Here is a 25,301-nt window from a genome sequence, read left to right on the forward strand (position 1 = left end):
TAATAACATGATTACACCGTCAGCTCCCATCATGAATTTAATTAACACGGGCGTCTTCCAGAGTGCGATGCTTTCTTAAAGGAACAGGCTCATTCAGAGAGCTACTTCAGTTATTCAAACACTGAGAGGTTCTTCCAGCTGGGCCTTTACGGCAAAAATCAAAATCACGATGGATTGAACTTTTAACTTTGATTACGATTAATGAACGATTATTTCCACCCTCGATGAACAATGATGTATTTTCACAGTTTCTTTAGTTTAGTATTTTCCACTGCTGCCCTCACACGACTAACTTTAGGGAGGTAAAATAAAGAGGTTTGAAGGTGTGACTAAGCTGTGGTTCATGTCTAGTTTACTTGGTTAGAACGATGTAAAGATCATAGTTTGGGTTAAAATCATCACTGGAGACAAGTTTTAAATTCCTTAAAGATATGAAACCTTTGCTGCCATGGCAACAGTGAACACCACCATTAACTGACATGAGCAAGATTAAGTCGATTAGAGTTTCTAAATGTGGGTTTCCATTATTCTTCGATGAATTGCTCAGCGCTAGTTGTTCTGTGATTATTGTATCCTACAGACGGTCGGGCTTGGACTCGTACCTTCAGAATTTTGGCGGGATGCAGCTCCTCGGATCCTGAAGGCCTGTCTGGTTCTGCTGCGTTCTCCGAAGCTCCAGCTCTTGGGAACCTTACTGGGACTCTCCTCCAGACTGGGCTCTATGCTGGGGGACCGTCGCAGGGCCTGAACTCCCCCTGGGCCCCCAGGACCTCCAGGAACTACAGGTCCCACACCCGGACCACTAGGAGGAACTGTTAGACATGAGAAATATGATGAAAAGGTTATGTTGGTTCCTGTAAGTCACTGTGATCTCTCCAAAGACATTGTTAAACAGACCCACCATGCTGAGGAGAACCTTTCCCTTTGGTCCCTGAACTCCGGGGAGACGAGAAGACCCTCTCCTTCAGACTGACCTTCTGACTGAGGGGACAAGAGTTCAAAGGTGAGACATAGACATCACAGGACAAAGGTAAGACATATAGTAGGTGTTGAAGGGTTAGGGTTAGGGTTAGGTGTTGTGTTGAAGGTTATCAGAGGTGAGAAACTGGACACGGACCTGGGAGACGGTTCAGGCTGGGCGTCCTTCCTATAGACAGGGAGGATGTAAATATTGATCACAGTTCTGACTATTAAACGTCACAAATAACACAAATGTTCTGGTTACGAACAACAAAATTGTAGTTGGAGTACTTGTAGTTTTAGTTTTAGTAACTGTAATCATAGTTGTAGTAATCTGTGTTCTTTACTTGTCTGAAACGTGTCAGACCTGAATGAGAGTCCGGACTTGTTCTTGAGGTTCCTCAGTAGATCCAGCTGGTTGAGAGGAGGAATCAGCCTGCAGAGACAGTCACACATGAACACAGGTCCTGATGGAAACACCTGACGATGGACAGGTGGACAGTCTCACCTGTACATCGGGACAGACACCGTCGTCTCGTAGTAATCCCAGGTGGAAGTAAGGTCGGTTCGGCTCAGATTTGTGGCGTACACCCTCCATGCTGCCTGCAGAGAGTCAGACGATGTTATTGCTGTTTCCAGATGCCAATGTGAGCTACAGCAACATGTCAGTTCATCCTGTTGATTATTAATCCCAGCATGCATTGGAGATGAGTTGCTGAGCTACAGAAGAGTTTTAGCCATAAATACAACAGCACCTGTACACACACTGGACCTCGTGCTGTCTCAAGGTTTATATATATGTATCAGTGAGATTAACATTACCCTCTGCCTGTTGTATCTATTGCTACAGTCCTTTATTCTAGGGTTATAACTTCTGCCCCCTTTAAACCTCAAACTACGATGCAGCTTTCTGTTTTATACCCTGGATGGCTAAGCAGCCGTCCAACCTTTTGGACTCCGTTTGCACTGATATCTTGGACTATGTTGCTCTCTTTGAGACTAATTGTACTAAAACACTTTGAGAGCCATGGCTGGATGAACTGTGCTCTCAGACACACATGAAGACGAGCTGAGAGGAAGTGGAAGAAAGATAAGCGGCAAGTCTCCTGAGGAATTTTACAGGACTGCTTATCAAAATAGCAATGCTGATAAAACTGCTGAAACAGAGTTTCTATCGAACCTCGTCTCTAATAACAGTCATAGGCCTTAACATTTCTTCTCTTGATCTTCACCCTTTTCTTTTGTACTGGGACTTTCATGTGCCCAGCTGACTGACAGTTTGAGCCTGTATCATTCTCCTTATTATCAGAGGTAGCCTACTAATTGCCCTCTAGACAGTACTCCTCTAACCTACTCCACCCAGGACAATAACGCTATCCTTAAATATACAGAAGACACGACCATCCTTGGCCTCATCAGAGGGGGGGTGAGTCATCATACAGGGACCTGGTTCATAAGGTCACTGTCTATGGGGAGGACAACGATCTTGTGCTCAACGTTGATAAAACGAAAGAACTCATTATAGACCAAATGAGCCCACCCTCTGCGGCCAGTCACCATCAAGGAGAGCCTCCGCTGGGCCAAACACACTGCAATCACAGTGAAGGGTGCTAAAGAAGGCCAGACCCTCACCCAAGCCTACAGAGGACTCATGGAAAGCATCCTCACCAGCGCCATCACAGTGTGGTACGGCAACACCACCCTGGCCGAGAGGGAACCGCTGCAGCGGGTCATCAGAGCTGCAGAGAGGCCGTTGGCTCATATACAAGCAGCGGTGCCAGCAGATAAGTGTTTTCTACTCATAATGTGTCTTTTATTCATTTGTTGTGTTTTATTATTTATTTGTTATTTGTATTTATAATGTGACTTAGTGTTTGTTTTATCTACCTCTAGGTGTGCAAATGGCAATATATCTCTAATCTCTCTTATTCAGGCCCATTTCTAAGCTGCCCTTCTGTCTGGTTTGGAAACAGTTGGTTTTATTCAACTGCAATCATTTTTACATATATATGGCATTTATGAAAGGTTTCAGTCTGGTTTTAAACCAGGTCACAGAACTGAAACAGCTCTTTGAAGAGTTTTTAAAAGCTCTCTCATCCTGGTGATTTTAGGCCTGACTGTTGGATCACAGGATCTTAAACAGTGTTTTGATATCAAAGGCAAACCTCACCTCAGCAGTGGCCCTGACTGTGGAGTCCCTCAAGGCTCCATTCTGGGTCCCATCCTCTTTTATTGTATATGCTGCCTTTGGGATCCATCATTATGACAGATAATGTCTCTTTTCATTGTTTTGCTGATGGTATACAAATCAGTCTATGAAAGCAAAAAGTAAAGATGCAGCTTTTCCTGAACTGCTTAAAAGATATCAACAATGCTGTGGGTCTTAATGAAAGTAAGACTCTGCTGGTCCGTTAGCTTCTCTCACTAAACCTTCAATAAGAACCCTGGTGTGGCTTTTGGCAGCTCCATCAAACTTAATAAATAGATTAGTCTGTTTTTTTTCATGTAAGACCTTTACACACAGTTTGGGTCGACCTCTCTAACAGTGATACATGTTTCTATCCTCTCAGTGAGACTCTTGTAATTCTCTGTATGTGGATTAGATTTTCATATCGTCTGCAATGCACTCAAAACTCTGCTGCTCATCTTCTAAATGAAGCATGAGCAGGGTTAGGGCTATGAATCATTATTACTGGTTTCTAAGGTTTGAAATGGTTCAGAATATCAGCACCTGTATGAGTCCAGCTGCTGGGTTGCGTCTCTTCTCAAAGTGCTTCTGTCTGTGCTGCTCCTGAACCTTCAGAGCAAAACCAGAACCGAGGATTCCCTGAGAGACAGACAGACAGGATGAAGCAGGTGGTTCTCCTCTCAGGAAGACTCAGGTACCCGAGTAACTTACAGCAGGCAGAGCAAAGAAGGAAACTCCAATCAGAGTGAAGGTTGCAGCCAGCAGGCGTCCGTTCCAGGTGATGGGGAACTTATCTCCGTACCCGATGGTTGTCAAGGTGATCTGATAGAGACAGACAGATTGTCCAATCACTGAGGAGATACTAAGTACATCACACATCTGAGGACGCCACAATGACTGAATACATATTAACGTATATTTGTGTGTTTGTCTCACCAGTCCCCACCAGAGGGCGTCGGCGTACGTCTCAAACTGTTCGTTGTCTTCTTTTTCTGCCAAATAAACGAGGAAACTCGCCAGAATGAGACACAAGAACCCGATGTACCAGGCTGTGATCAGTTCCTGTCGAAAGAAACATATGTCAGAGCTCATAGAACCTGATGAACCTACGAGAACACTGTGCTCCCAGCTCATAGAACCTGATGAACCTACTAGAACACTGCGCTCCCAGCTCATAGAACCTGATGAACCTACTAGAACACTGTGCTCCCAGCTCATAGAACCTTATGAACCTACTAGAACACTGCGCTCCCAGCTCATAGAACCTGATGAACCTACTAGAACACTGCGCTCCCAGCTCATAGAACCTTATGAACCTACTAGAACACTGCGCTCCCAGATCATAAAACCTTATGAACCTACTAGAACACTGCGCTCCCAGCTCATAGAACCTTATGAACCTACTAGAACACTGCGCTCCCAGCTCATAGAACCTTATGAACCTACTAGAACACTGCGCTCCCAGATCATAAAACCTTATGAACCTACTAGAACACTGTGCTCCCAGCTCATAGAACCTTATGTACCTACTAGAACACTGCGCTCCCAGCTCATAGAACCTTATGAACCTACTAGAACACTGCGCTCCCAGCTCATAGAACCTTATGTACCTACTAGAACACTGCGCTCCCAGATCATAAAACCTTATGAACCTACTAGAACACTGCGCTCCCAGATCATAAAACCTTATGAACCTACTAGAACACTGTGCTCCCAGCTCATAGAACCTTATGAACCTACTAGAACACTGCGCTCCCAGCTCATAGAACCTGATGAACCTACTAGAACACTGCGCTCCCAGATCATAAAACCTTATGAACCTACTAGAACACTGCGCTCCCAGATCATAAAACCTTATGAACCTACTAGAACACTGCGCTCCCAGCTCATAGAACCTTATGAACCTACTAGAACACTGCGCTCCCAGCTCATAGAACCTTATGAACCTACTAGAACACTGCGCTCCCAGATCATAAAACCTTATGAACCTACTAGAACACTGTGCTCCCAGCTCATAGAACCTTATGTACCTACTAGAACACTGCGCTCCCAGCTCATAGAACCTTATGAACCTACTAGAACACTGCGCTCCCAGCTCATAGAACCTTATGTACCTACTAGAACACTGCGCTCCCAGCTCATAGAACCTTATGTACCTACTAGAACACTGCGCTCCCAGCTCATAGAACCTTATGTACCTACTAGAACACTGTGCTCCCAGCTCATAGAACCTTATGAACCTACTAGAACACTGCGCTCCCAGCTCATAGAACCTTATGAACCTGCTAGAACACTGCGCTCCCAGCTCATAGAACCTTATGAACCTACTAGAACACTGCGCTCCCAGCATGCAGGTCTACTTGTGGTTCCTAGTATCTCTAAAAGTAGAACAGGAGGCAGAGCCTTCAGTTCTCAGGTTCCTCTCCTGTGGAACCATCTCCCAGATTGGTTCCGGGGGGCAGAACCCTCTCTACGTTTAAGAGTAGGCTTCAAACGTTCCTTTGTGATAAAGCTCCTAGTTTATGCTGCTATAGGCTTAGACTGCCGGGGGACTCCCATGATGCACTGGGCTCCTCTCTCCTCCTCCATCTCTCTCTCTATCCATCCATCTATCCTCTCTCCTCCTCCCTCTCTCTCTCTATCCATCCATCTATCCTCTCTCCTCCTCCCTCTCTCTCTCTATCCATCCATCTCTCCTCTCTCCTCCTCCCTCTCTCTCTCTATCCATCCATCTATCCTCTCTCCTCCTCCCTCTCTCTCTCTATCCATCCATCTCTCCTCTCTCCTCCTCTCTCTCTCTCTCTATCCATCCATCTATCCTCTCTCCTCCTCCCTCTCTCTCTCTATCCATCCATCTATCCTCTCTCCTCCTCCCTCTCTCTCTCTATCCATCCATCTATCCTCTCTCCTCCTCCCTCTCTCTCTCTCTATCCATCCATCTATCCTCTCTCCTCCTCCCTCTCTCTCTCTATCCATCCATCTCTCCTCTCTCCTCCTCCCTCTCTCTCTCTATCCATCCATCTATCCTCTCTCCTCCTCCCTCTCTCTCTCTATCCATCCATCTCTCCTCTCTCCTCCTCTCTCTCTCTCTCTATCCATCCATCTATCCTCTCTCCTCCTCCCTCTCTCTCTCTATCCATCCATCTATCCTCTCTCCTCCTCCCTCTCTCTCTCTATCCATCCATCTATCCTCTCTCCTCCTCCCTCTCTCTCTCTATCCATCCATCTATCCTCTCTCCTCCTCCCTCTCTCTCTCTATCCATCCATCTATCCTCTCTCCTCCTCCCTCTCTCTCTCTATCCATCCATCTATCCTCTCTCCTCCTCCCTCTCTCTCTCTATCCATCCATCTATCCTCTCTCCTCCTCCCTCTCTCTCTCTCTATCCATCCATCTATCCTCTCTCCTCCTCCCTCTCTCTCTCTATCATCCATCTCTCCTCTCTCCTCCTCTCTCTCTCTCTCTATCCATCCATCTATCCTCTCTCCTCCTCCCTCTCTCTCTCTATCCATCCATCTATCCTCTCTCCTCCTCCCTCTCTCTCTCTATCCATCCATCTATCCTCTCTCCTCCTCCCTCTCTCTCTCTCTATCCATCCATCTATCCTCTCTCCTCCTCCCTCTCTCTCTCTATCCATCCATCTATCCTCTCTCCTCCTCCCTCTCTCTCTCTATCCATCCATCTATCCTCTCTCCTCCTCCCTCTCTCTCTCTATCCATCCATCTATCCTCTCTCCTCCTCCCTCTCTCTCTCTATCCATCCATCTATCCTCTCTCCTCCTCCCTCTCTCTCTCTATCCATCCATCTATCCTCTCTCCTCCTCCCTCTCTCTCTCTATCCATCCATCTATCCTCTCTCCTCCTCCCTCTCTCTCTCTATCCATCCATCTATCCTCTCTCCTCCTCCCTCTCTCTCTCTCTATCCATCCATCTATCCTCTCTCCTCCTCCCTCTCTCTCTCTATCCATCCATCTATCCTCTCTCCTCCTCCCTCTCTCTCTCTATCCATCCATCTATCCTCTCTCCTCCTCCCTCTCTCTCTCTATCCATCCATCTATCCTCTCTCCTCCTCCCTCTCTCTCTCTATCCATCCATCTATCCTCTCTCCTCCTCCCTCTCTCTCTCTATCCATCCATCTATCCTCTCTCCTCCTCCCTCTCTCTCTCTATCCATCCATCTATCCTCTCTCCTCCTCCCTCTCTCTCTCTATCCATCCATCTATCCTCTCTCCTCCTCCCTCTCTCTCTCTATCCATCCATCTATCCTCTCTCCTCCTCCCTCTCTCTCTCTCTATCCATCCATCTATCCTCTCTCCTCCTCCCTCTCTCTCTCTATCCATCCATCTATACCCATTAACATTCATGTTACTGACTTGGCTTCCTCCCCAGTTTTTTAATATTAATCATTTTTTGCCAACTGACTGCTGCCTCCACGGTCCTGCTTTGATCCTCTGTGTCTCTCTCAACTGGCCAACCTCCCAGAGCCCGGCTCTGCTCTGGGCTACAGGGTACAGGGTAGGAGGTTTAGGGTACAGGGTACAGGGTAGGAGGTTTAGGGTACAGGGTTTGAGGTTTAGGGTACAGGGTTTGAGGTTTGAGGTTTAGGGTACAGGGTACAGGGTTTGAGGTTTAGGGTACAGGGTTTGAGGTATGAGGTTTAGGGTACAGGGTATGAGGTTTAGGGTACAGGGTACAGGGTATGAGGTTTAGGGTACAGGGTACAGGGTTTGAGGTTTAGGGTACAGGGTACAGGGTATGAGGTTTAGGGTACAGGGTTTGAGGTTTGAGGTTTAGGGTACAGGGTAGGAGGTTTAGGGTACAGGGTACAGGGTAGGAGGTTTAGGGTACAGGGTAGGAGGTTTGGGGTACAGGGTAGGAGGTTTAGGGTACAGGGTAGGAGGTTTAGGGTTAGGGTTTGAGGTTTAGGGTACAGGGTAGGAGGTTTAGGGTACAGGGTAGGAGGTTTAGGGTACAGGGTAGGAGGTTTAGGGTACAGGGTAGGAGGTTTAGGGTTAGGGTTTGAGGTTTAGGGTACAGGGTATGAGGTTTAGGGTACAGGGTTTGAGGTTTGAGGTTTAGGGTACAGGGTATGAGGTTTAGGGTTAGGGTTTGAGGTTTAGGGTACAGGGTAGGAGGTTTAGGGTACAGGGTAGGAGGTTTAGGGTACAGGGTAGGAGGTTTAGGGTACAGGGTATGAGGTTTAGGGTACAGGGTAGGAGGTTTAGGGTACAGGGTAGGAGGTTTAGGGTTAGGGTTTGAGGTTTAGGGTACAGGGTATGAGGTTTAGGGTACAGGGTAGGAGGTTTAGGGTACAGGGTAGGAGGTTTAGGGTACAGGGTAGGAGGTTTAGGGTTAGGGTTTGAGGTTTAGGGTACAGGGTATGAGGTTTAGGGTACAGGGTATGAGGTTTAGGGTACAGGGTAGGAGGTTTAGGGTACAGGGTAGGAGGTTTAGGGTTAGGGTTTGAGGTTTAGGGTACAGGGTATGAGGTTTAGGGTACAGGGTATGAGGTTTAGGGTACAGGGTAGGAGGTTTAGGGTACAGGGTAGGAGGTTTACCTTGCTGTGGGCGTACACCACTGACCCCAGGAGCTTCCAGGTTCCTCCTCGGCGGTCCATGCGGATCATTCTCAGAATCTGAAGGAAACGAAGCGAGCGGATCGCTGACGTGGCGAAAACGTTTCCCTGACTCCCGGCAGCCAACACCGATATGGACGCTACCAACACCATGATGTCTGCAGAGAGACAGACAGGTGAGAGACAGACAGGTGAGACAGACAGGTGAGAGACAGACAGGTGAGACAGACAGGTGAGACAGACAGGTGAGAGACAGACAGGTGAGAGGCAGACAGGTGAGAGGCAGACAGGTGAGAGACAGACAGGTGAGAGACAGACAGGTGAGAGGCAGACAGACAGACAGGTGAGAGACAGGCAGACAGACAGGAGAGACAGACAGGTGAGAGACAGACAGGTGAGAGACAGACAGGTGACAGACAGACAGGAGAGAGACAGACAGGTGAGAGACAGACAGGTGAGAGGCAGACAGGTGAGAGGCAGACAGGTGAGAGGCAGACAGGTGAGAGACAGACAGGTGAGAGGCAGACAGACAGACAGGTGAGAGACAGGCAGACAGACAGGTGAGACAGACAGGTGAGAGACAGACAGGTGAGAGACAGACAGGTGAGAGACAGACAGGTGACAGACAGACAGGTGAGAGACAGACAGGTGAGAGACAGACAGACAGACAGGTGAGAGACAGACAGGTGAGAGACAGACAGACAGGTGAGACAGACAGGTGAGAGACAGACAGGTGAGAGACAGACAGGTGAGAGACAGACTCACCGATCACACAGAACGGTTTTCTGGCAAACTTCAGCCGTCCTCTCCATCCTCGGTACCGACAGCAGCAGCCGGCCGCCCAGATCCTCACCATGTACTCCACCCCGAAAACCACGATGGTAACCACTTCCTGTTCCACACAACAACATCCTGTTTATGTCCACACACAAAAATAAATACACACTACCGCTCAAAAGTTTTAGAACATTTCTCCAGTTTTTTATCGAAAAAATATTTTCAAGCTCATCATGTTGGTGTCTTTCCCTCAGCTAGTGCGTACCAGAGGGTTCTACATGCATACCAGAGGGTTCTACATGCATACCAGAGGGTTCTACGTGCATACCAGAGGGTTCTACATGCATACCAGAGGGTTCTACATGCATACCAGAGGGTTCTACGTGCATACCAGAGGGTTCTACATGCATACCAGAGGGTTCTACGTGCATACCAGAGGGTTCTACATGCATACCAGAGGGTTCTATGTGCATACCAGAGGGTTCTACATGCATACCAGAGGGTTCTACATGCATACCAGAGGGTTCTGCGTGCATACCAGAGGGTTCTACATGCATACCAGAGGGTTCTACGTGCATACCAGAGGGTTCTGCAGGGTGGCTCTGGACTCTGGATCCAGAAAAACATCCTGCTTCCTCCTCCATGCTTAACAGTTAATGTCACACTGAGGAACCGTCCTTTCACACTGAGGAACCGTCCTCTCACACTGAGGAACCGTCCTCTCACACTGAGGAACCGTCCTCTCACACTGAGGAACCGTCCTTTCACACTGAGGAACCGTCCTCTCACACTGAGGAACCGTCCTCTCACACTGAGGAACCGTCCTTTCACACTGAGGAACCGTCCTCTCACACTGAGGAACCGTCCTTTCACACTGAGGAACCGTCCTCTCACACTGAGGAACCGTCCTTTCACACTGAGGAACCGTCCTTTCACACTGAGGAACCGTCCTCTCACACTGAGGAACCGTCCTCTCACACTGAGGAACCGTCCTCTCACACTGAGGAACCGTCCTTCCACACTGAGGAACCGTCCTCTCACACTGAGGAACCGTCCTTTCACACTGAGGAACCGTCCTTTCACACTGAGGAACCGTCTTCTCACACTGAGGAACCGTCCTTTCACACTGAGGAACCGTCCTTTCACACTGAGGAACCGTCCTCTCACACTGAGGAACCGTCCTTTCACACTGAGGAACCGTCCTCTCACACTGAGGAACCGTCCTTTCTACTTGACGGCGTAATGAACAGCTTGTTCCAGTCTTCAGTCCATTGGTGGAATTTCATGGCCCAGAACTCTTCTTCTTACTCTGACTCTCAGCGACGGCTTTCTGCTGCAGCTCCAAGTCTTCTCTTCTTACTCTGACTCTTAGCGAAGGCTTTGTGCTGCAGCTCCAAGTCTTCTCTTCTTACTCTGACTCTCAGCGACGGCTTTCTGCTGCGGCTCCAAGTCTTCTCTTCTTACTCTGACTCTTAGCGACAGCTTTCTGCTACGGCTCCAAGTCTTCTCTTCTTACTCTGACTCTTAGCGACGGCTTTCTGCTGCGGCTCCAAGTCTTCTCTTCTTACTCTGACTCTTAGCGACGGCTTTCTGCTGCAGCTCCAAGTCTTCTCTTCTTACTCTGACTCTTAGCGACGGCTTTCTGCTGCAGCTCCAAGTCTTCTCTTCTTACTCTGACTCTCAGCGACGGCTTTCTGCTGCAGCTCCAAGTCTTCTCTTCTTACTCTGACTCTCAGCGACGGCTTTCTGCTGCAGCTCCAAGTCTTCTCTTCTTACTCTGACTCTTAGCGACGGCTTTCTGCTGCGGCTCCAAGTCTTCTCTTCTTACTCTGACTCTCAGCGACGGCTTTCTGCTGCGGCTCCAAGTCTTCTCTTCTTACTCTGACTCTCAGCGACGGCTTTCTGCTGCGGCTCCAAGTCTTCTCTTCTCACTCTGACTCTTAGCGACGGCTTCCTGCTGCAGCTCCAAGTCTTCTCTTCTTACTCTGACTCTCAGCGACGGCTTTCTGCTGCAGCTCCAAGTCTTCTCTTCTCACTCTGACTCTCAGCGACGGCTTTCTGCTGCAGCTCCAAGTCTTCTCTTCTTACTCTGACTCTCAGCGACGGCTTTCTGCTGCAGCTCCAAGTCTTCTCTTCTTACTCTGACTCTCAGCGACGGCTTTCTGCTGCAGCTCCAAGTCTTCTCTTCTCACTCTGACTCTTAGCGACGGCTTTCTGCTGAAACTGAGTCTTGCTTCCTGCGACCGCTGTGAAGCTGCAAGCCGCCGATCACCGAGCTGTCGACTCTCAGAAACTCTCACTGACAGTTTCTCTGGAGGAAAGATCTTTAAAATGTTTCTGTATCATTTTCAGTTTCGGGTATCTTTACCTTTGAACCATTTCAAGCTGTTCATTGGACTTGAATTTCAATAAAAAACTGGAAAATTGGGCTGTTCTAAAACCGGTAGTCTGTGTGTATATATGGGAGTGTAAATATATATAAATATATAAATATATATAAATATATAAATATATATATTTATATATATGTTTCAGTGTCTGAAGGTACCAGGAAGTAGAGCGCGTCCTCTGAACTCTTCTCGTACTCTTTGATGGTGGAGAACACGGACAGAACCAGACAGGAGAACACCAGCAGGAACCTGAGCAGAGAACACAGCTTAGAGGATGAGGAACAGGTGAGCAGACAGACAGACAGACAGGTGAGCAGACAGACAGACAGACAGGTGAGCAGACAGACAGACAGACAGACAGGTGAGCAGACAGACAGGTGAGCAGACAGACAGACAGACAGACAGACAGACAGACAGGTGAGCAGACAGACAGGTGAGCAGACAGACAGGTGAGAGACAGACAGGTGAGCAGACAGACAGACAGACAGGTGAGCAGACAGACAGGTGAGCAGACAGACAGGTATTTACACGTATGCGTGGTAGATGAAGGCCCAGCCTCGTGGTCTCTCCAGAACGTTGTACAGGAAGTTCTGAAGTCGTCTGTAGACGGCGTTTCGTTTGGGAGGTTTCTTTCCTCCAGAGACGCTGGAGCGCTGCCTCCTGGGCCCCTCATCTGCTCCTACACACACACACACACACACACACACACACACACACACAGACACACACACACACACACACACAGACACACACACACACACACACACACACACACAGACACACACACAGACACACACAGACACACACACACACACACACACACACACACACACACACACACACACAGACACACACACAGACACACACACACACACAGACACACACACACACACACACAGACACACACACACACACACACACACAGACACACACACACACACACACACAGACACACACACAGACACACACAGACACACACACACACACACACATACACACACAGACACACACACAGACACACACACACACACACACACACACTGATCAGCTGTTTCTTGGAGCAGATCGATCACTAACCCAGCAGCCAATCAGATTAACCCTTGTGTTGTCCATGTGGGTCACTGTGACCCCACTCCTAATCTCTAACTTCCCGGGGACATTGGGGTCTCCCAGTCCCCCCCTCCTTCTCCTCCTCCTCCTCTATTATCAGGCCCATTCTCAGGCACACTAATACCTTACCGCGGACTTTAGGGTCTCCCGGTCCCAGGCGTATTACCTACCTACCTACCTACCTTACCGCGGACTTTAGGGTCTCCCGGTCCCAGGCGCATTACCTACCTACCTACCTACCTACCTACCTTAGCGCGGACTTTAGGGTCTCCTGGTCCCAGGCGCATTACCTACCTACCTACCTACCTACCTACCTTAGCGCGGACTTTAGGGTCTCCTGGTCCCAGGCGCATTACCTACCTACCTACCTACCTACCTTAGCGCGGACTTTAGGGTCTCCCGGTCCCAGGCGCATTACCTACCTACCTACCTACCTTACCGCGGACTTTAGGGTCTCCCGGTCTCCCGGTCTCCCGGTCTCCCCTCCCCCCCCCCTCCTCCTCCTCCTCCTCCTCTATTATCAAGCCCATTCTCAGGCACACTAACTACCTTCGCGTGGACTTTAGGGTCTCCCGGTCCCAGGCTCATTACCTACCTAACTACCTACCTTAGCGCGGACTTTAGGGTCTCCCGGCCCCCTCCTCCTCCTCCTCCTCCTCCTCCTCCTCCTCCTCCTCCTCTATTATCAAGCCCATTCTCAGGCACACTAACTACCTTCGCGTGGACTGTAGGGTCTCCCGGTCCCAGGCTCATTACCTACCTAACTACCTACCTTAGCGCGGACTTTAGGGTCTCCTGGTCCCAGGCTCATTACCTACCTAACTACCTACCTTAGCGCGGACTTTAGGGTCTCCCGGTCCCAGGCGCATTACCTACCTACCTACCTACCTTACCGCGGACTTTAGGGTCTCCCGGTCCCAGGCGCATTACCTACCTACCTACCTACCTACCTTAGCGCGGACTTTAGGGTCTCCTGGTCCCAGGCGCATTACTTACCTACCTACCTACCTACCTACCTACCTACCTAACTACCTACCTACCTACCTACCTTAGCGCGGACTTTAGGGTCTCCCGGTCCCAGGCACATTTCCTACCTACCTACCTACCTTAGTGCCGACTTTAGGGTCTCCAGGTCCTCCCCCAGCCCCAGCCCCAGCCCCAGCCCCAGCCCCAGTTACACATCCCCGCCGTTGTCCACTCAGCTGCAGCCATGTCGGATCGTTTCACAGTCGAGCAGGTTCTAGATCAACTTTGGTCCGTACAGTACGAGTACAGCGCCTCTGACGACGAGACCGAGGCCGAGGCCGAGGACGTGTCCGAAGAAGAGGACGTTGTCGAATACAATGCAGAACGTGAAACATCATCATCGGCGGAGGAAGAAGAAGGCGACGCTGACCTCTCCGCGGGTCGTCTTGAAGACCGACGCGGTGAAGAAGAACAAGAACAAGAAGAAGAAGAAGACCAACGCGGTGAAGGAGAAGAAGAACAAGAAGAAGAAGAAGACCAACACGGTGAAGAAGAAGAAGAAGAAGAACAAGAAGAACAAGAAGCAGAAGAAGACCAACACGGTGGTGATCAAGCGCACAGACAAAGCGATGTTCCTCCTCGCGCCGAAGGCCAGAGGTTCCTGTCCAAGGACGGCAAAGTTTGGTCCTCGGTGCCACACGGGAGAGGAGAGGACGACGCGCCTGCGGCACGCCGCGATGCGCCGCCGCCGCCGCTGCCGCCGGTGGGGGGTCCGACGCCGTATGCCGTTTCCAACGCCCACGACATAGCTTCGACGTTCGCGTTGTTGATTACGGCCGAAATAGAAGAAATAGTGCTGGCCATGACCAACCTGCAGGGCGTTCGCAAATACGGACAAGAGTGGAAGAAGGGCATCGACGAGACCGACCTGCGCGCCTACATCGGGCTGCTAATCCTAGCGGGCGTGTACAGGTCACGAGGCGAGGCGGCGGCAAGTCTGTGGGACGCGGAGAGCGGGAGGGCCATTTTTCGAGCAACTATGCCGCTCAAGGTGTTCCACGGGTACTCGAGGCTCCTGCGATTCGACGACCTCGAGACCAGACCCGCTAGGCGCTCCACCGACAAGCTGGCAGCCATAAGGGAGGTGTGGGACAAGTGGGCGGCACGTCTGCCGCTGCTGTATAACCCCGGGCCTGACGTGACGGTAGACGAACAATTGGTACCGTTCAGAGGTAAGGTACCAAAATATTATTACTACCAAATATACCAAATATATATATATATTTATGTATGTATTTATTTATTTATTTATTTATTTGAATAAAAATAATTGTGTGTGTTTCTTCCTCACCTCAACTTAGGTCGTTGTCCTTTCCGGCAGTACATACCCAGCAAGCCCGCTAAGTACGGGATAAAGTTTTGGGCGGCGTGCGACGCCAGATCCAGCTACGCCTGGAAAATGCAAGTTTACACCGGGAAGCCTATCGGTGGAGCTGTGGAAAGGAACCAGGGCATGCGGGTAGTGCTCGACGTGACCGAAGGACTGAGGGGTCGCAATGTCACGTGCGACAACTTTTTCACCTCGTACGAGCTGGGGCAGAGGCTCCTCCGGAGGGACATGACCATGCTCGGCACGGTGCGGCAGAACAAGCCCGAGCTCCCGAAGGCGCTGCTCGCGACCAAGGGCAGAGAGGTCTTCTCTTCGACCTTCGCCTTCACGGACAGCACCGCGGTGGTGTGCTACATCCCGAAGAGAAACAAGAAGGTGCTGCTGATGAGCACGCGGCGGCGGGACCACCACCAGGACAAGGAGGCGCGAATCAGCGAGCGCCGGGACAGGAAGCCGGCGCTGGTCCTGGACTATAACAGCACCAAAGGCGGCGTGGACAACCTGGACAAGGTGATCGGCACGTACAGTTGCAGGAGAATGACTCGCCGATGGCCTCTCGTGGTGTTCCACAACCTCATAGACGTCTCTTCGTACAACGCCTTTGTGATATGGCGGGAGCTGAACCCCTCGTGGCTGTCTGGCAAGCGCAACAAGAGAAGGGTGTTCCTGGAGCGGCTGGGAAAGCAGTTGGTGGCGCCGCTCATCCGGAGGAGGGCTAGGTTTCCGCGAACCGTGGCTGCGGCGGATGTGGTGAGAGCGTTTCAAGAAGCGGCGGCGGCGGCGGACGGAGGAGGAGGAGATGGAGACGGAGGAGACGGAGGAGACGGAGACGGAGGAGGGAACGGAGGAGACGGAGACGGAGGAGACGGAGGAGGAGACGGAGGAGACAGGAACAGGAACAGGAACACGGACAGGAACACGGACAGGAACACGGACAGGAACAGGGACAGGGACAGGGACAGGGACAGGGACAGAGAAGATCACCACGACCCGCCACGGCTTGCCGCAGAGTCTGACTCTGCTGCGGCGGACGGCAGCAGGACGCGAAAGAGAAAGAGGTGTGAGATGTGCACTGAAAAAAAGGACAGAAAGACCAGGTTTGTGTGTCGCAGCTGCCGCAAGTACATCTGCGGCGGGTGTTCTGTGGCGGTTTGCGGCACTTGTGCCGGAGCACTGTGATGATACCGTTCAGTGACTGACAAACACACACACACACACACATTACCTACCTACCTACCAACTAACCTACCTACCAACCTACCTACCTTAGCGCGGACTGACTTCAGGGTCTCCAGATCCTCTCCCCACACGCACGCTTCATTTCTTCAGGCCCGCTACCTACCTACCTACCTACCTACCTACCTTAGCGCGCGCGGACTTTAGGGCCCTCCTCCCCGCGCGCTATTTCCTCAGGCCCGCTAGCTACCGACCTACCTACCTACCTTAGCGCGCGGACTTACTTTAGGGTCTCCAGATCCTCCTCTCCCCCGGCACGCTGTTTCCTTTTTCCTCAGGCCCGCTACCTACCTACCTATCTATCTACCCTAGAGCGGACCTTAGCGCGCCGACTTACTTTAGGGTCTCCAGGTTCTCCACTCCCCCGGCACGCTGTTTCCTTTTTCCTCAGGCCCGCTACCTACCTACCTATCTATCTACCTACCTACCTACCCACCCTAGAGCGGACCTTAGCGCGCGGACTTTAGGGGTTTGTTGGACAATAAAAGCAAAAGAAAAAGAAAAGAGACTTAAAGAGGATGCTTTTTGTCTTTGTTTTTGTTTGCAACACTTTGTAATGTTTCTTTGTTTGTTTGTTTGTTTGTTCAGAAGGTGTTGTAATAATAAAGATTTTTTGTTTTGTTTTATGTTTTTGTGGGGTTTGCTGGACAATAAAAGTAAAAGTTAAAGAAAAAGAAAAGAGACTTAAAGAGGATGCTTTTTGTTTGCAACACTTTCTTTTCAAGTTTCTTTGTTTGGTCAAAAGGTTTTGTAATAATAATAATAATATTAATAATAATAATAAAGATTTTTTTTGTTTTTTTTTTGTTTTCATCCTTACTTTTTTGTATGTTTTATGTTTTTGTGGAGTTTGTTGGACAATAAATAAAAGAAAAAGAAAAAGAAAAGAGACTTAAAGAGGATGCCTTTTGTTGTGTTTTTATTTGCAACACTTAAATAAAATAAAAAAATAATAAACATTTTCATCCTTAGTATCAATGATGGAGGAACAGTAATTGGTTGTACACAAGAGATCAGGACAGGGACAGGGACAGGGACAGGGACAGGGGCTGAGGCAGGGACAGGGGCTGAGGCAGGGACAGGGGCTGAGGCAGGTCCCTCCCAAACGACCTGCTGGAGAAATGGAAGGGGAGGGGAGGCCTGGCCTGGCCTGGCCTGGCCTGGCCTGGCCTGGCCTGGCCTGAGGGACCCCAGAGGACTGGTGGAGAGTTAGTGGAGGGGAGGCCTGGCCTGGCCTGGCTTGGCCTGAGGGACCCCAGAGGACTGGGGGAGAGTTGGCCCTAGAGCCTTCGCGCAGACTTTGTGGACCGTTTCCTCAGGCCCATTACCTACCTTAGCGCGGACTTTAGGGTCTCCAGGGTCTCCTCCCAAACGACCTGCTGGAGAAATGGAATGGAAGGGGAGGGGAGGCCTGGCCTGGCTTGGCCTGAGGGACCCCAGAGGACTGGGGGAGAGTAAGAGTAAAGGGAGGGGAGGCTTGGCCTGGCCTGAGGGACCCCAGAGGACTCGGGGAGAGTAAAGGGAGGGGAGGCCTGAGGGACCCCAGAGGACTCGGGGAGAGTAAAGGGAGGGGAGGCCTGAGGGACCCCAGAGGACTGGGGGAGAGTAAAGGGAAGGGAGGCCTGAGGGACCCCAGAGGACTGGGGGAGAGTTGGCCCTAGAGCCTTCGCGCAGACTTTGTGGACCGTTTCCTCAGGCCCATTACCTACCTTAGCGCGGACTTTAGGGTCTCCAGGGTCTCCAGGGTCTCCAGGGTCTCCTCCCAAACGACCTGCTGGAGAAATGGAAGGGGAGGCCAGGCCTGGCCTGGCCTGAGGGACCCCAGAGGACTCGGGGAGAGTAAGAGTAAGGGGAGGCGAGGCGAGGCCTGAGGGACCCCAGAGGACTCGGGGAGAGTAAGGGGAGGGGAGGCCTGAGGGACCCCAGAGGACTGGGGGAGAGTAAAGGGAAGGGAGGCCTGAGGGACCCCAGAGGACTCGGGGAGAGTAAAGGGAGGGGAGGCCTGAGGGACCCCAGAGGACTGGGGGAGAGTAAAGGGAAGGGAGGCCTGAGGGACCCCAGAGGACTGGGGGAGAGTAAAGGGAGGGGAGGCCTGAGGGACCCCAGAGGACTGGGGGAGAGTTGGCCCTAGAGCCTTCGCACGGACTTTGTGGACCGTTTCCTCAGGCCACCTACCTACCTACCTACCTACCTACCTACCTACCTACCTACCTACCTACCTACCTACCTACCTACCTACCTACCTACCTACCTACCTTCGCGCGGACTTTAGGGTCTCCAGGTCCCTCCCGCGCGCTGTTTCCTCAGGCGCATTACCTACCTACCTACCTACCTTAGCGCGGACTTTAGGGTCTCCAGGGTCTCCTCCCAAATAACCTGCTGGAGAAATGGAAGGGGAGGCCTGGCCTGGCCGGGCCTGAGGGACCCCAGAGGACTCGGGGAGAGTTGGCCCTAGAGTCTTCGCGCGGACTTTGTGGACCGTTTCCTCAGGCCCATTACCTACCTTAGCGCGGACTTTAGGGTCTCCAGGGTCTCCTCCCAAACGACCTGCTGGAGAAATGGAAGGGGAGGCCAGGCCTGGCCTGGCCTGAGGGACCCCAGAGGACTCGGGGAGAGTAAGAGTAAGGGGAGGCGAGGCGAGGCCTGAGGGACCCCAGAGGACTCGGGGGGAGAGGACTGGGGGAGAGTTGGCCCTAGAGTCTTCGCGCGGACTTTGTGGACCGTTTCTTCAGGCCTGCTACCTACCTACCAACCTACCTACCTTAGCGCGGACTTTAGGGTCTCCAGGCCTGGCCTGGCCTGGCCTGGCCTGGCCTGAGGGACCCCAGAGGACTGGGGGAGAGTTGGCCCTAGAGCCTTCGCGCAGTCTTTGTGGACCGTTTCCTCAGGCCCGCTACCTACCTACCTACCTACCTACCTTAGCGCGGACTTTAGGGTCTGCAGGTCCCTCCCGCGCGCTGTTTTCTCAGGCCCGCTACCTATCTACCTTTGCGCGGACTTTAGGGTCTGCAGGTCCCTCCCGCGCGCTGTTTCCTCGGGCGCATTACCTACCTACCTTAGCGCGGACTTTAGGGTCTGCAGGTCCCTCCCGCGCGCTGTTTCCTCGGGCCCGCTACCTACTTACCTACCTTTGCGCGAACTTTAGGGTCTCCAGGTCCCTCCCGCGCGCTATTTCCTCAGGCCCGCTACCTACTTACCTACCTTTGCGCGGACTTTAGGGTCTCCAGGGTCTCCTCCCAAACAACCTGCTGGAGAAACGGAAGGGGAGGCCTGGCCTGGCCTGGCCTGAGGGACCCCAGAGGACTCGGGGAGAGTAAGAGTAAGGGGAGGGGAAGCGAGGCCTGAGGGACCGCAGAGGACTGGTGGGGAGAGTTGGCCTTAGAGTTGGCCCTAGAGTTGGGCCCAGAGATGGACGCAGAGGACTGGTGGGGAGAGTTGGCCTTAGAGTTGGCCCTAGAGTTGGGCCCTGAGACGGACGCAGAGGACTGGTGGGGAGAGTTGGCCTTAGAGTTGGCCCTAGAGTTGGGCCCTGAGACGGACGCAGAGGACTGGTGGGGAGAGTTGGCCTTAGAGTTGGCCCTAGAGTTAGGCCCTGAGACGGACGCAGAGGACTGGTGGGGGGGGGGGGGGGGGGGGGGGGGGGGAGAGAGTTTTGCCTTAGAGTTGGGCCCTGAGAGGGACCCCAGAGGACTGGGGGGGGGGGGGGGGGGAGTTGGTGTACGTACAGGGCAGGGTCACAACACAACACAACACAACACAACAGGAGAGTTAAGCAAACGAACGAATGAACGAACGAACAAACGAACGACCTGCTGGAGAAATGGAGAGTTGAGGCCTGAGGGACCCAGAGGACTGGGGGAGAGTTGGCGTACACGAAAGGCAACACAAGGGTTAACGGCAGGGTGCAAGAAATGAGTAGTCAGACACCGACATCTGCTGACGGAAGAGGGCAGCAAGTGCACGAAAATGGAAAGAGATGGTGCTCAGCAACCTGGCAGTGTTTCGCCGGGTGGGGACGTTGGTGGACATTTAGGTTATTATAATGATATTATATATATATATATGATAGATATAACTTTCTACTTTTACTATCTACCATCTCACATCCTCTCTGCTGAATGGTGCCGCATGGCTCCAGAGTATTATCTCTTTTCATGTCACACGCTCTCTGTTCACATTCCCCAAATGACATTTCTTTCCATCTCACACGCTCTCTGTAACTAACCCATATGGCTAGTACATTGGGTACATTAGTCACTTGGTAATAAACAACTCTATACCTTTCGTTGTAATTATGAACCGAGAGAAGTGAGTGAGACAATGACATGGGAGACACACGTATACACTGGGGTGTTCAATTGTTTATTAGCATTTCATAGGTTCACAATACATGTTTCTTGTAAACAGCATGCTAAGTCCCCAAAAGGAGCTGGACCCAATGGAATGACGATTCTTTATAGATTGGTATTCTCATGGGATTTCTTGGCTTGTCCTTTCCTTACTCTTGTCCTCTCCTTCCTGCAATAGCTGATCTGACAGTGGAGGTATCTGCACAGCTGCGTACTGTACGTGTCTCACGGGATAGTCGAGTAAACTTTTCACCGTTGGATCAACGTAGCATGCTATCATGGCCAGTAGGGAGTTGAGATGATGGTAGTGTGTCAACTCTACGTGTATGGGTCTTGTTAAGGGGCTGTCAGCGGATCCTATCACCACATCCCCCCTGTCACGGTTTGAGGATTTCACATTGGCAAGCTCCAGATTTTTCATCTCATGAATTGTCAAGGTCCTGTTCTTCAAGAGCAGGCAGTTGTTCCACCCAGCCATTTCATCCACGGACGCGAGAACAGGAAGTCAGCTTTATCCCAAGGTTTTGGTGAGAGCGCGGATGGGTTTATATCAGAGAGTATGAGCGGGGTCTGCTGTACAGAGATACCGTTTCCCAACCTGAACTTGTTGTTCATAAATACTGGGATGGGATGGGATGGGATGAGGTTGAGCAGTGACACACTCTCTGTATTTCCTCATGCGGTCCCGGTGATCCTCCTGTAGACACCTAGATATTGAGGGTTCTAATGACCGTATCCGCCTTTGGAACCTTTCAGCGTCGGCTGCAACCCTTATCCAATATGTGGACCGCGCCTCGATGGAGTCTTTGGACATGGATACGGGATGCACTTGGGCTATGGGGTTGCTGAAATGTACACTTCGTTTTTTCTTTTCCTTTTTCTTTTTCTTTTTCTTTTTCTTTTTCTTTTCCCCATAGACCACATTCTCAGCTTGATCGCTATACTGCACCCGATCACATCGTTGACTTGTTGCTGGAACGGTGTGTTCGTTTATGATGTCCTGCAAGGCATCACATGGGGTCACGGTAGCAGTTTGTAATATCTCCGCAGAGAGTTTGCAATTGCTCTCCTTGTTCATTCCACAGCAGTATCCAGCCACAGTTAGGGGAGTTGTGTCACTATCGGACTCGTAAGCTTTCATTTATAATAACAGTGTAGTGTAATGTATGCGTTTGCGTGTCGAATGAATGTCTGGACACAGTTTACCACTACCCCATCTGCAAGGCGTCGCTGAATAAAGACGTGATGTATTAAAGACATGATGTAATAAAGACGTGACGTGAAGCAACCCTACGCACTTATAGCTGTGAATACGCTGTAGCTTACTCTTGTTATTCATATGCCTTTTTTTAGGGTAACAATAAAGAGAGATCAGAAAAACAAAAGTTCCTCGTCATTTATTCACACACATAGCACATAAGGTATCCACATCACATAACTATGACAAGTAAAGAAACAGGGGTGTAGCTCGGAGACATTATGTAAATGCTAACCCCGTGTCCAGTTGATAGAAAAAGACACAATGTCAAAGAAAAGACAAACATAATCAGTTACGGAGAGTTTATATCTTGGCTGATTCTATGAAGCCCAAAGATGTGTCAGATTGTAAGACGGACTCGAGTTCCTTACATGTAGCTGGATTGTGAATTGTAAGGACTGACGTTTCTGCTCAAGTACTCTCGAGCGGTGGGTGGCATGGTCACCGCGTCCGGTATGTCTCTCTGAATATCAATCGGGATCCTTTCATGCTTACCCTTTAGGACGGTTGAAGTGAGGACCATGGTCACCACGTACATTATGTAGATTATGATGTTAAACACGGCAATGGCACACTCTATGTTATGCAACCTGTGCGCGTTACGAATCAGAGGTCGGTACAGCAACTCCATGCAGCCCGCAACCACTGCCATGAACAGCTCGATGTTCATCATGATGAGGCACGCCAACACAGTCCTGGTGCTCTTGGTTGACTCCGGACCCCTGTAGGAACCATTGGAATCATCCAGTTTCCGTTTGCTATTAGCTGCAAAGTAGCTAAGTACAATGCTTACGACCATGGCCAGACACCCGAGCATGACGAGGGCTATGCCTGCGTGGATGTAAGCGTAGTCGTACTCGGGTCTACCCCCAGATGACGGCGATGGAGTAGAATCTGCGATCGAGCTACCCGTCTTGATCCTCGTCTTGTACTCGCTGTCAATGAAGTACAGGATGTTGTTAGGGATGGTTAGGAATCCCACGATGAGAGAGGTGATAACTGCGATGGCTGCTCCCAACTTGCCTCTAAAGCGGGCTGCGCTCAGGATAGTCATGTTAGAGACAGCTGATATTCTGCTGTTAAACAAGTCCTTACTCGTGGACATCAGCGAATCGAAGCCTCCTATCTGTTTCTTACGATTCATGTCTCTCGTAAGGGGGGTCCCCGGGTTCTTAGTACCACCTTTCAGTTTGTCCTTACTTGCTCACCTTGCAACAAGCCCTAGGAGTTAGTCAACGGACCTCCTATCGGTTTCGGCTTCAAAGAGATCTGGTTATCATAGCAACCTACCAATCCTGGAACATTTAATACAATGAAGCTTGAAAAGCCTGTGATCGAGTTCCGAAGCTCAGGCGGCTCACTTTGTGCAAAGTCTACACTCGACCACCGTTGGTACAATGTTCAGGGTATCACTAAAACCCTAGACTCCATCGTCAGCTGCAGGAAGCGTTCACCTGGTCACAACATGATAAGCATGGATCTGTTCACGAGGGTTGTCAAGGACATAAACGTTAACCCCAATAGCTCCCTCGACTGGGTGCTTGAGTACATAAGAAACCTGAACGCACCAGAGTCCAAGTGCTTAGCGTTCAAGGAAGCACTACTGCGACTGTTCAGGTCAAAAGCCTTGACTCCAGAAGCCTGCAGACGTCTGTGGGATAGGAGTCGTATGTCCACTGGTATAGGTGTCATGGTAGATGCGCAGTGCAAGGCCGTGTTCAACGGAAAGACAACGATGTGTGAGGTCGGGCCCGTGTCTCGTCTCATACTCACGCAGCTCAAGGCTCTGCGCCTAACTCCGATCTGCGCAGGTCTCAGAGTGGCCGGTGTGCCCACACCTGACAGATTCAGTGAACTTGGACATTATACGTACCACAACGGCTGTACACAAGGCTGTAAATCCATCCGTGATGGATGGGGCTTCTACACTGAGGTGGACCTGGTGGCTCATGACACTGTAAAAGACAACGTAGCACTACTGGAGCTCAAGACCAGGAACAATGATATTCTAGACAAGACAACTTTACGGCGATACAACACACAGCTGTGGCTTACATGGGTCATGTTCTCGCTCACGTACCCAAGCATGGCAGAGCGATCCTCTGCGTACCTGGTAATAATCAGACCGGGGACCAACCAGGTTACCATACGGAGCTGTTTAAGACCCACGATTTCTCGGAGTATACGCAACAAATTCCAGTGGTTGAACTGTTTCTGTTACCAGGTACTTAACTGTCTGGCTCCTATGTGTATAAACATGAGAGTCGAGACTCAGCCAGCCTACGGAACAAGGAGAGCAGCTTCCTGGTTAGACCCTACCGACTTGTGTTACAGAAACATACTTTTCAACCTTGAGAAACACAGGTGTTACAATGAGACTGCAGAGATGACAACAACTAGAGATTCGAGTGGTGTTTCTTGTGTTGAAATTGATCGCCACGATAAAGAACAGGATTAGTGCCTTTGTACCATTGGGAGGGATTCAACGGTGGAACAAGCGGGAGCTCATTTGATTTTGTGTCCAACCGCCGGGCATCCAACCGTAGTGCTTTTGTCCAACTGTGACAGGAGGTTCTACAACTCCGCATTGTTTGTGCATACATACATACATACATACAGACACCTGACTTGACTCTTATTAGATCGGAATGGGGTTGAAACACAATGCTATACACGCGATGCTCGCAAACCCTCACCTGGCACCGTTCGAAGTAATCGACAGACCGTGCCAGCTACAAGATTGGACTCTGATAGACCATCTCATCGTAATACACAGAATCAAGGAAAGCGACTACATCGAGGATGATTCACAGGCTTCCATAGTGAACATGGCCAGAACGCTTGCGCGTTGCTACATCGAGGAAAGTGGGGGCAGCCGGTGTGTAGTGCTCGTAAAGGATGGAACGGGGGCTCAGAAACCAGCCGTTCGGGAGATCAGGCTTAGCCGTACCCTTGAACCTCACATAGAGTTCTGTAAGCGTAATCTGTGCTCCATTGAATATACCATGCTGAAGCTTTTGGCTGACATGGGTATGAAAGACAAGGTGTTTCTAGTAACCGGAGCGAAGGGAGACGCTTCCGACGACGGGCTCCTACAGGAGACCT

At 50.7% G+C, this 25,301-nt stretch overlaps 2 protein-coding genes across 2 annotated transcripts in view; one reads left to right on the plus strand and one right to left on the minus strand.

Moving 5' to 3' along the window:
- The window catches only part of LOC128355441 (potassium voltage-gated channel subfamily KQT member 2-like), a 22,686-nt gene extending 9,468 nt beyond the window's left edge, over positions 1-13,218 (minus strand). Inside the window, exons 1-13 of the mRNA XM_053315679.1 lie at positions 13,185-13,218; positions 12,416-12,566; positions 12,046-12,136; positions 9,486-9,612; positions 8,703-8,878; positions 4,085-4,210; positions 3,860-3,970; positions 3,692-3,787; positions 1,469-1,563; positions 1,328-1,396; positions 1,118-1,147; positions 902-981; positions 603-812 (exon numbers count right to left, since the gene is read on the minus strand). Of these exons, the coding sequence (XP_053171654.1) occupies positions 603-812; positions 902-981; positions 1,118-1,147; positions 1,328-1,396; positions 1,469-1,563; positions 3,692-3,787; positions 3,860-3,970; positions 4,085-4,210; positions 8,703-8,878; positions 9,486-9,612; positions 12,046-12,136; positions 12,416-12,566; positions 13,185-13,218 (1,396 nt within the window). The remainder of the gene's footprint in view (positions 1-602; positions 813-901; positions 982-1,117; positions 1,148-1,327; positions 1,397-1,468; positions 1,564-3,691; positions 3,788-3,859; positions 3,971-4,084; positions 4,211-8,702; positions 8,879-9,485; positions 9,613-12,045; positions 12,137-12,415; positions 12,567-13,184) is intronic.
- Positions 13,219-14,207: 989 nt separating this feature from the next.
- On the plus strand, positions 14,208-16,532 carry LOC128355442 (piggyBac transposable element-derived protein 4-like). The gene is made up of 4 exons (XM_053315680.1): positions 14,208-14,424; positions 14,614-15,195; positions 15,325-16,111; positions 16,280-16,532. Exons 1-4 carry the CDS (start codon positions 14,208-14,210, stop codon positions 16,530-16,532), a joined length of 1,839 nt encoding a protein of 612 aa, XP_053171655.1.
- The last annotated feature ends 8,769 nt before the right edge of the window (positions 16,533-25,301 follow it).

Source organism: Scomber japonicus, chromosome 3, assembly GCF_027409825.1.
Source record: "Scomber japonicus isolate fScoJap1 chromosome 3, fScoJap1.pri, whole genome shotgun sequence".
Classification (NCBI taxonomy): domain Eukaryota; kingdom Metazoa; phylum Chordata; class Actinopteri; order Scombriformes; family Scombridae; genus Scomber; species Scomber japonicus.

What these genes read in the sequence shown, in the direction of transcription:
- LOC128355442 (XM_053315680.1), top strand. Translation starts at nt 14,208, where the DNA reads ATGTCGGATCGTTTCACAGTCGAGCAGGTTCTAGATCAACTTTGGTCC. An exon ending in ACAATTGGTACCGTTCAGAG is followed by an intron (nt 15,196 to 15,324) that starts GTAAGGTACCAA and finishes ACCTCAACTTAG; the next exon opens with GTCGTTGTCCTTTCCGGCAG. An exon ending in GCGGCGGATGTGGTGAGAGC is followed by an intron (nt 16,112 to 16,279) that starts GTTTCAAGAAGC and finishes GAACACGGACAG; the next exon opens with GAACACGGACAGGAACAGGG.